The 11,715-nt window shown below is 35.6% G+C and overlaps 1 protein-coding gene across 1 annotated transcript; it reads left to right on the top strand.

Moving 5' to 3' along the window:
- Nucleotides 1-1,647: 1,647 nt before the first annotated feature.
- On the top strand, nt 1,648-3,013 carry LOC112046235 (aquaporin AQPAe.a-like). Its single transcript, XM_024082809.2, has one exon. The coding sequence runs from the start codon at nt 1,944-1,946 to the stop codon at nt 2,727-2,729; it is 786 nt and encodes a 261-aa protein (XP_023938577.2). The 5' UTR covers nt 1,648-1,943; the 3' UTR covers nt 2,730-3,013.
- Nucleotides 3,014-11,715: the final 8,702 nt, after the last annotated feature.

The raw sequence follows: 11,715 nt of genomic DNA, 5'->3' as shown, positions 1-11,715 counted from the left end.
CGTTAATTGCAGTTTCCATAATAATTCACGGACAGCGGATGACATCTTGAGTATTTCGTCGTCATCAACCCATATTCGGCTCACTGCTGAGCTCGAGTCTCAGAATGAGAGGGGTAAGGCCAATAGTCCACCACGCTGGCCCAATGCGGATTGGCAGACTTCACACACGCAGAGAATTAAGAAAATTCTCTGGTATGCAAGTTTTCTCACGATGTTTTCCTTCACCGATTGAGACACGTGATATTTAATTTCTTAAAATGCACACAACTGAAAAGTTGGAGGTGCATGCCCCGGACCGGATTCGAACCCACACCCTCCGGAATCGGTCAGAGGTCATATCCACTGGGCTATCACGACTCTTGAGTATTTAACTCAGACCAATTACATAATATGGACCTATGTGGCACCCGTATTCACCAACAAAATTGTATGTAATTTTTTGAGGGGGACGAGGTAAACTCACACATTGAAATTATTTAACACCAATAAATATATTGTATCCTTACACTATAAATTTTATTTGCAATACACACACGAGTAATTTTTACACAGATTAACAAACACATCGTTTAAATTCGTTACACAGAATATTCGATAACTTGATCGATGTTTTCCGGCTTAAGGATCGCTTCTTATTAGATACTGTTTTTATTACAAGTTTAATATCATTAACTTATAAATACTTCTTTCTAAATCTAAATTAAATAAAATAAAAATCTAAATTAAATAAATCTTTTAGTAAACTAGAAGTGATGACCGTTTTTTATACCATTTAACTATGCAAACTGGCATTTTTATTGAGCTCTTTACACGACGAAAATGATTACAACAATAAAACATTTATAAACGCGTTAGATCGTTGGTTCTTGATTTTTGACTGAGGGGTAACGTCTAGCGAGGCGGGTCCCTATGTAATTGGTCTGAGGTATTTAATAAACGTTTCGTTTCATACTGCACACATACGCCTCGCCACTCAACACGTGGCGCCATTCATTTTACAAACTAACTGTGCATTACAAAGAACTGTGACTGTGTAAAACGAAACGTAAACATTGAGACAGTAAAAAAAAACATTTTTCAGTAATTTATATATAAAAACTATTTCCCTTGGTCATCGCATCACGCTCGAACGACTGGGCCAATTTTGATCTTAATTTTTATTTTGTGTTTATTGTCCGGAGAAGGACAATCAATCTTTTGTATGAAAAAATTAAGAAAGTTGCATATAAAATTTTATTATATGTAAAAAGGACGGTTGTGATCAATTTAAAATTAACCTTTATCAATTTGATTGACAGTACGGACATAACATTTCACCCGAGCGAAGCCGGGTTTTCATCTAGTGATAATATATTCAGCTATACGATCGGCAATCGAAACCTTTCAAATTCGAACTACTGCTTTGCTAGTTATTCAAAGTAACTTTCAATCCCAACAAAATTAAAAAAAAATACATTTCTCATTCGTAAAATGTTTCTAAACTAAGTGCACCAAAGTAAAATATACTCTTCGTTACCGCAAAATGAACCCTGTATGGAAAAAAGGTAATACCGGTTCCACTGTCTACAGAAATGTTAACAAACAAGATTTATATGCAGCATATTTTTATACGATCGTCGGGCAACGATAAAATGTGTTACGGATCTCTAAACGTCGTACGAGGAAGGAAAATGGTTGTACGTACACAGTTTGGTTGGCAGATAACATTGGCCTATCTGTTTTATTATTTGATTCTCGCCGCGAACGTTCAAGTCGTATAAAGATACATCAATATCAATATTTTCACCTGATCGCCGACGAAGAACAGTCGCCTGTCGCGTTCACCAGCGTGTTACATTGCATAAGTGAATAACAAAAATCAATTGAGTGTAAAATAAAATGATACAGCGTGAGTGACTTTAAAAACGATTTTTTGTGAATCTGTGTAGGAAAATACCGCAAAAATGACCATCGTGAGAGATCTGCCCGAACGGATCGCACAACCTTCGTCAGTGAAGAAGATAGTGAAATGGTGGTCCAAAGAGTTCAAAGTTATTTTGGCCGAGTTCGTATCGACGACGTTGTTGGTGTTCTTGGGATGTATGGGTAACATTCCGCTAGATAATTTCGATATACATCCTCCGATGTATGGGCCAATGACTTTTGGGTTCGTCGTTCTGTTCAATATCACGTCATTTGGGCATATATCTGGAGCTCACATGAATCCGTCGGTGACGCTGTCGGCCATAATATGGGGGAGCGTGTCTCTCCCACTCGCAGTGATGTACGTGGTAGCACAGTGCGGTGGCGCGATGGTCGGTTATGGCTTACTGCTGAGCATTTCACCTATAGATTTGATCCCGGGTAGCGTTTGTATAACTCAGCCTCACATAAATCAGACGATGTACCAAGCTCTGGTAACTGAAATCATACTGTCGGCTGCGTTAGGTTTCATTAACTGTGCCGTTTGGGATCCCGTGAACAAGGAGAAGCAAGATGCGATTCCTTTGAAGTTTGGTTTTACTATTGCGGCGTTGTCGCTCGCAGGAGGGCCCTTAACCGGGGCGAGTATGAACCCGGCGAGGTCCCTGGGACCCGCTGTGTGGACCGGTAATTGGAACACGCATTGGGTGTATTGGCTGGGCCCAGCTCTTGGCGGTGCGATTGCCCCACTACTGTATAAGGTAGCTTGGCTCGAAAAAAAGGCCGAAAAGGAATCCGAGGTGCAATCCATCAACGGTCAGTTGTAATATGTTTGTATAACTTTAAAAAGAATAATAAAACGAATTTATATTGTTTAGTTTTTACATTATGTTACAGCCCAATTATGAAAGGTGGACTTTATTAACATTTCTCTGCATTGCCAAAGTATTTTAGTGAAACGGCGGTAACCTTGAAGATGTTTTCCGAGATATTTTTATGTAAAACGTTTTTACTGTTAACTTATTTTTAATTTTAGCGATTGTTCAGCTTTAGTCATATCATAAAGAATTACCTACCGGATAAAGGTGATTTAATGTTTATCTCCGAGTGCCGAAAATATGCCGAATTAATATTACATGTAATAGGGATAAAAGATATCCCTATTACATGTAATATTAATTCGTGAAAAGGTATAAAAGACTAATTTTTGGTTAATTTGTTGGACGATTATAAGTATTGCCGAATGTTTAACTTAGATCCCGTCGAATATTACTTATTCGGCCAAGGAATCGTTGTAAATTTTATTTCTGTACAAATGTCAATAATAAAATGTAAATTATTCTAGTACATAAATGGAAAAGAAGGTTGTGTTATGTGTTAAGTATTACCAGTATTTCAAAAATATTTATAAGTGTTTATCAAAAAGCACATTGAAAACAAGTAGTATTGAATTAATCAAAAACCTGATTGACTACTTTCTTCGGCAGTCAAATAATTACGTTGTGTAATTTTGGATGATGCGTTGTTGTGCGAACCGACTTCCATTTTTATTTTACTGAAATGTATTTCGTTGCGACCTCCCTGCTGCTATGTGATATTAAATGTCAGTGCAGTCTCAGATGGTATTGTTGATGCTCTAACTATATTAGGGTAGAGTCAAAGTCCTATTAATTCTAACTTAAATGCACCTTTAACAATAAATTTGACACCTCTTTATATGGATAGGAAGTGTGGCCACACTGATATTATTACAATGATCTGTGGTACAAAAGCATTAGCTAGCTTTTTCTATTTTCTGTGTACGAAATATTAATTTGCCAGTAGCCATGTGGAATGACGATTCTCTATCTACAATCGCAAACGCTTTGAAAATTAAAAAAAATATGGGAATGATATTTGCTATCGACAAGTTACGTGATCAAGTTATCGATCGGATCTGTCATTCCCATACATTTTTTTAGTTATAGAAGCGTTAGCGTATGTAGAAAGAGAATCGACATGGCTACAGGCCCTAGCCAAGTGGCACGTCGATTCTCTTTCTACGATCGCTAACTCTTCGAAAACTAGAAAGATGTATGGGAATGACTTTTGCTATCGACACGTGATCAAGATCTGTCATTCCCATACATTTTTTTAGTTTTCAAAGCGATTGTAGTAAGAGAATCATGCCACATGGCTAGAGGGGCTGGTATCTGTGTGAGTTCGAGAACACTGTGAAATTTAGACGCAATCAATAAATTGAATAGATTCTGATGTTAGAGTGAATCATGTTAAGTAAATAGCATTAATTTGAGTAGTCAGTCAGGTTTACCAGACTTTTATGGTATCTACTAATATAGATAGTTAGCATGTAGCATTTATACTGTGAAAATCATATACATATCTACTTATTTTAAGTTACAATTACATTGAAAAAAAGTGGTTTTTAATTATTATTATCTTAATACACAAATATTCCAATGTAATGTTTTGTTTTTCTTATCATAAGCATACCTAATATTTAAGCGAAGGCCATGCTAATTCGTCCAATTGCGCCTATGATAGTGTGGTTTTATTATGTTTCGAAAACTATCACGCTATATTCATTTCAATTATTTCATTCCTCTCGATCCCCCACAGCCCCATACAAAATGGCACGAATTAATGACGTCGTTGATCATAATGATCGTTAGATTTGTATGGACGTTCAAACAAAATTACAAATATCTTTGTTATTTATGCATTTATGTTTATAGTTTATTTATTGAATAATCATGTTTAATGTAAGAAAGCTAAAAATGTATGAGTTTTCATCTAATTACGGTAGAAGTTTTCTACTAGATTTTGGAGTTTTATAATCTTATTTATTTTGCGAACATCCAGACAATCTTTGTTTTTTACATCTAATTAATTTGTTAAAAAGCCTTATTTACCTTACCTTATTTAACCGAATGTCTCATAGAAATCAATATATTCAGTCCAACCTAGTCATTATCCTCATTGATCTGAACTCTGAGGTTCGGCGTCCGGTAGTTTCAAATAAAATGGGTAAATACATTTTATACGATTATCATTTCGTAATTACCGGATTAGAAGGAGTAATTACATATGTGTGATATCGTAATTTTGCTATTGATCCCATAATGCCATAAAGATAGTACATTTCGGTAGGCTTTCCAATATCAAGATATCAAGGGATTTGGTTATCTTATCTCGTCTATTGATTATTATATTTTTATTTATACAAAATTGGAGTCTATTGAAAAACAATGACATCATCTCTTATGGTAGAGTCAAATAAACATATTATAAAGTGTGACATTTCATTCTTGATAGTCTAGTCTAGGTGGTTTAAGTCTATGGCTTGATAGTCTAGTTATTGTCTATGGCTGGAAACTACCTATTATTAAAATTCTTATAGTAGCTTCGCTTCACATGTAACTAAATATGTATATAAGAAAAAAATGGAATCTCAATTTGACCCACTTTCCGGTCTTTGATAAGGATGAAATTTTGCACACGCTCTGTGTTCTGATGACAATACATGACTAGCTAAGAAACGTCATTACAAATCCAATATGGCGGCTTCCTCAAGATGACGGACTGACTGTTTCAAATCCACCTCCATGTTATGGGTATCAAATGCAAGGGTTTGCTGTCAGGAATACGAAAATTTCATTTGTGATTTTTAGTGCGTTCTAAAAGCGCGTTTTTTAGTTTTTTTTAAGCATTGTATTATTATTTATTAGCTTATAATAGGCAAGTCTGTATGTACTTAGAAAATATGATTTCGATCGAAGAACGTTTATTTTGAAATAATATGTTTTTCATTATTCTCGAAGGACTAATTAAACGGATCTAAAGATAAAACCGTGGATTTGTTATTATAGTTGGTGACTTTAACATTAAAAATAAAATAAAAAATAAATAAGGCTAGAATGATGTGGCAAGTAAAAGTTATATTTTTCTCATTAGTTAGGAAAATACTTCATTATTTCAAACGTCAATTTAGTTCTTTACAAATTTGGAATCACCAAGTTCTCTGAAGTATTTAGTATTTTTTTTAAATTACAATATAAGTACTGGACTTTAATATTCTAAATCACATAACTAGATTAAACCGTAGAGAGACTTTTTCTATATCGATTAATGTATTTCCGCATATTTCGCCAATGTTTGAACAAAATAGATAAACTTACCTTCACCTAACATTACAGATATGAACGACTAGATAATATACCTAATTCATTTATTGTGTAATAGAAGATAGATATATTTAACAAGATAGCCCTAGACTAGGATCTCACGTATAGATTTATTATTTTTATTTATTTATTATTGTACAAAATACACATTGAAATTAAGCCTAACGATTCTCAACGATAGCTCAACAAAGCGTGAAGCTGAAGTGGCAATGGGCGGGGCATATAGTTCGAAGAGCCGATGGACGTTGGGGTCCCAAAGTGCTGGAATGGCGACCCCGCAGTAGAAAGCGCAGTGTTGGTCCCTCCACCAGGTGGACTGACGACATCAAGCGAGTAGCAGGTATTCGCTGAATAAAGGTGTCTCAGTATCGTGATGTTTGGATGTCCCTACAAAAGGCCTATATCCTGCAGTGGACGTCCATCGGCTGATATGATGATGATGATGATAATTTCGATTGTTTATTGCCATTTGTATAATCCACAGACAATCATACAATGACGTATGTTACTAGTTACGACAGTAAGACGTATCGCTATTATTAGGTACCTACTGGTATATCCATTGTTTACAGTTCGACAGACCTTATCATTTTGGTCTAGACAGATATTGTTGTCCGATAGAACTAGTCCCTGGAACTGACACATTCAATTAGGGAATTATAGCGATTGTGTTCTGAAGGGGCTTCGTGTGAAGGCTTTGTATGTACGTACGTATTACTGAAATAGCCGTAAAGGATACAGTTTATTGTTATACTTTTTTTTGTAGAATAGGAGTAGTCTGTTTTGGCCATTGACATTATATACTACTAGTTGACGCCGCGCGGTTTCACCCGCGTGGTTTCCGTTCCTGTAGAAATACGGGGAAATATATAGCCTATAGCGTTCCTCGATAAATGGGCTATATAACACTGAAAGAATTTTTCAAATTGGACCAGTAGTTCCTGAGATTATCGCGTTCAAACCAACAAACTCTTCAGCTTTATAATATTAGTATAGATAGACATGTTACGCGCCTACAAAATCATCGAAAAAGTGAGCCGAATTTAGCTACTCCACTGATCGCACACATGCATAATTTTGTGTTTAATTCAATTATATATAAATGTATATACAGTTTTTAAAGTTCCTAAATACACAACTCGACTTGATAAGTAAATTTAGGTATTATTTGTTTAAATAACTTTCTTTGTTTACCATGCGACTCAATGAAATGCGATCAATTAGATTTTGATCGCCTCAGTTTTTTTGACTCGCTAGTGATATATCTCTATGTTATAAAATCTATGGTTTTGGCTAATTCTTTTGTGAAAGACAGCTTCATCGATAAGATACACGTGATTATCGATAATCATATTATGGTCCACATAAGATAATCGTAACACTTATCAAATTATCAAGTAGATACATTGACACAATCGTTGATCTTAAGAAATTTAGGGTATCATTTTGATGATTATTTATTTTACTATTTTATTGTTTGATAATAACTTGCCACATGCTTTATGTGCCATATTGAAATTTTTTTATTCAATCAAATCAAAAATTCACATAAAAATCGGTCCAATCATCACATAAGCAGTTGTTTTGGAATATATATACTAGCGGATGCCAGTTACTTAATCTGCGTGAACTTCAGTTCACTTCATACATACAGACACACACTTCATCCATTCCAAATTTTAACCAAATCCATTCCGTAGTAATTGCGTGAAAGAGAAACAAATTCAAAACATTCGCACGAGACCTTTTTTAACGGACGTTAAAAAAGCGTTCAAATACAACAAACGCATTCCCAAGTATATGTTTACACAACAAAAAAAATTTAAAATACATAATGTGAGTACATAATGTGATTTATAAAACTTAGTATGATATTATTTTTCGATTTTAGTTTAGTCAGTATGTTTTATATTTTATAAGTCGGTTGAATTTTTTTTAACTAAATTTTTTTTTATATTCTATAGTTTTGTATCAAGTTGAAGTTTTGCGTTAAAGTTTTCCTGTACGGTGTCATTACAAATCAATTAAAGGTTAAAAGTCCAATAAACTGCATTCTCGTGATAGACATTGATATAGTGATAATTATCACCACTTTAATAGTCAATTAATAGTGTAATCCGTACAATGATCTTTATTCAAAAATCATTAGTAATTAATCGATAACGATTAAAATCGTATTGGTGATGGTACGAGTAATTTAAACGATAAATCTCTCTGAACTTTTACGGCCTCTGTGGCGCAGTGGTTCGAACCCCGGCTGGGCCAATCGAGATTATCTTGATTGGTCCAGGTCTGGCTAGTGGGATGCTTCGGCCGTGACTAGTTACCACCCTATCGACAAAGATGTACTGCCAAGCGATTTAGCGTTCCGGTATGATGGCGTGTAGAAACCGAAAGGAGTGTGGATTTCATCCTCCTCCTAACAAGTTAGCCCGCTTCCATCTTAGATTGCATCATCACTTACCATCAGGTGAGATTGTAGTCAAGGGCTTACTTGTAGAAAATAAAAAACTTATAACATAGTACCAAGAGTATAACTATATGTATTTTTCAATAGTCAAAAACAAAATATGAATTTTACTAAGTAAGAAAATAAAGGGATATTTTAAGAAACGCTTATGTCTACGTTAATTTGTAGGCAGTAATTTAAATTCGGGCCATTTTCGTCTCATCTATAATGAAATTTACTTTGCGCTGAATTATTCAAATGTTATTTCAAGTTTTAATTTAGTTGGAAACATAATATTGTGTCTTTTTGAGAAGGTACCTACCGGAACTACAATAATTATCATCATCATCATCATCATCATATCAGTCGATGGACGTCCACTGCAGGACATAGGAGTTCTGTAAGGACTTCCAAACATCACGATACTGAGCCACTTTCATCCAGCGAATCCCTGCGACTCGCTTGATGTAGGTCGCCATTCCAGTACTTTGGGACCCCAACGTCCATCGGCTCTTTGTACTATGTGCCCCGCCCATTGCCACTTCAGCTTCGCAACTCGTTGAGCTATGTCGGTGACTTTGGTTCGTCTGCGGATCTCCTCATTACTAATTCGATCACGCAGAGATACTCCTAACATAGCTCGTTTCATCGCCCGCTATGTAACTCTGAGCCTTCTTATCAGGCCCATACTTAGCGACCAAGTTTCGGAACCATGGTCATCACTGGCCACAATAATTATACAATAGTACAACTACAAGTAAAGAATCTACTCAAAACCACAGATTAATCAATAATATACAGATGTAGCGTACGGAGCAAGACGGTCTCGTACCCATCACGGATACGAAATTCAAAAACGAATACGTTCTCTTGTCAGTACGATACGAACCGTCGCATCAGTAATTTTCAATATTATTCAAGAAAAATGGCGTCATACGTTTTCAAATATTTTAAAAACTGTTCACAAAGAGTAAAGAAATAAGATAGATTTTTTATTGTATAATTAGTATAGATTATTATATTCATTTACGTAATTTTAAGTGTTAAATACAAATTATGAAAAAGTATGTTTATTCGGATGTCAAGGAGACGCGTGACTTTTGTTTTTTTTTTTTATGGGGTGCACCGGCTTCAGTACGCATTTTGTAAAGACTCTCTCTGGTTACTCTGAGCTCAAAACACTCACAAAACGGTTAGAATGTGAATAAGCAATAGAGTAAATGATGAGTTCTTGTCTCAGACCAATTATTATTCTTTGTATATACCTAAAGTCATACAAGTACGTCCACTGATCCGCATCGTATGGATCGCATCGAACGCATTTTTTTACCGATAATTAAAAATACGACGCGTCCGATACGTACGATGAGGATCAGTGGACGCTACCATTAACGTGCACTTCAATGCGCAAGGGTATAACACTAAAAACTTCCTAACTCCGAGCTGAGAATGTAAATTTCTAGAAAGATAGAAATGCTCAGAATTTCTTCGTCTGACCCTGGGTACGAAACCCAGGAGCTGGGTATCCAGTGCAAATGGACTGATCACTGGACCTACGAAGGAGTTTTTTTATCACTAGTTATATTGTGTGAGTGGTAGGTTCCCATCTCACCGAACAAGTTTGTCACGCTAAACGCAATAGTAGACATTCACTGTCACGTCACCGACAAATTGCGCTCAAACTGACAGCGTGACGACAGCTGAGGCGAATTGCAACGCATGTGAAATTGACGTTCGCATTGCATTGAAGATTTCTGGTTCAATGCACCTATATAATAAGGTTACTTCGATTACATTTTAGACAAGCAATTTTATACATTTTATTAAATTTAATATATCTATTCATGGTGGTTAGATTAAATAAAACAACCGATTACACCGAGCGCACCGAAGTCTTGAAGATGGTTTGGCAGTACAACTCACCACCCGTAGCCCGTAAACGCCAGAACTTCGTCATTTTATAAACCTCATATTATGCCGATAAAAATATAAAAAAAACTAGCCGGCGCCTCGCGGTTTCACCCGCGTGGTTCTCGTTCTTGTAGGAATAAGGGGATAATATATAGCCTTCCTCGATAAATGGGCTATATAACACTGAAAGATTTTTTTAAATCGGTCCAGTAGTTCCTGAGATTAGCGCGTTTAATCAAACAAACAAACAAACTCTTTAGCTTTCTAATATTAGTATAGATTATACTTTATATTTAGGGTTAAGGGTCTGGATCCTTGAAATCTACTATCTCTCGAAGCCACCACGGTCAAAACTCCATTATTGGGTAGGAGCATGAGCAGACAAACTTTCAGCTTTTATAAAATGACGAAGATCTGGCTGTCACTGGCTCTCCGTCTATATACAATAGTTCGCTACATTTATAATTTCACATACGCAAAGTTTGAGTGGTCATGAATAAATAGTTTGTTCCTGGGCTCAACTCAATGAATGTAGTTTCTTAATTTTTATCAAATTCATTGATTCTAGTATCTCGTAAGATACGTGAAGCGATAGAAATTAGTCGTCACCCGAATTTTAATCGGGATCATGGATGGTTGCTGCCCACAGCGTGGAAACCGCTATTTCTTTCATTGTCACATACAACTAACTTGGAACAGGATAGCGTTAGTTCGGTTTGCTTACAAGAAGACGAGTCTAATGAAGATGACATTAATGAACCGTCGGAGAGTGTAACGGAACCTTCACTCCCCACCACTCAAACCCTCTCCGCGCGTACCGCGATGCAAGAACCAGCTCATGACTAAGGGCCCCGTATGGGTTCGAAACTAGTCTGGCATACTTCGACCTAATATCACGTGAGTTTTAGCCGTGTTTCATAATCAATTAAATTTATTGATTTATGAAAATCCAAGTTAGTTTCAAGTCAAAGGCTTATTTAATCAAATCGTTGAAGAGTAGAGTAGTGTCCAAAAATAAATTTACACATTTTCTCATTACAAAATTAAAAATTAATTTAATTAAAATGTTAAATTGATTTTATAATTAGTAGCATCACAATACACTTTCCAGGTATAGTGCAAAATCTCATATGAATATACGTATCTACTGGGTTTTATGTAGGTAACGTAAATTACAAATACTCTGAATTTCCACTGGAAAATAAACTTACCTAAATGCTTGTACAGTGGTTAAATAATTTTCCACCTAAGCATAAACATTGTTCCCGT

The sequence above is a fragment of the Bicyclus anynana genome, chromosome 12 (genome assembly GCF_947172395.1).
Source record: "Bicyclus anynana chromosome 12, ilBicAnyn1.1, whole genome shotgun sequence".
Classification (NCBI taxonomy): domain Eukaryota; kingdom Metazoa; phylum Arthropoda; class Insecta; order Lepidoptera; family Nymphalidae; genus Bicyclus; species Bicyclus anynana.
This window is presented reverse-complemented; position numbering and strand designations above follow the sequence as displayed.

What these genes read in the sequence shown, in the direction of transcription:
- LOC112046235 (XM_024082809.2), top strand. Translation starts at nt 1,944, where the DNA reads ATGACCATCGTGAGAGATCTGCCCGAACGGATCGCACAACCTTCGTCA.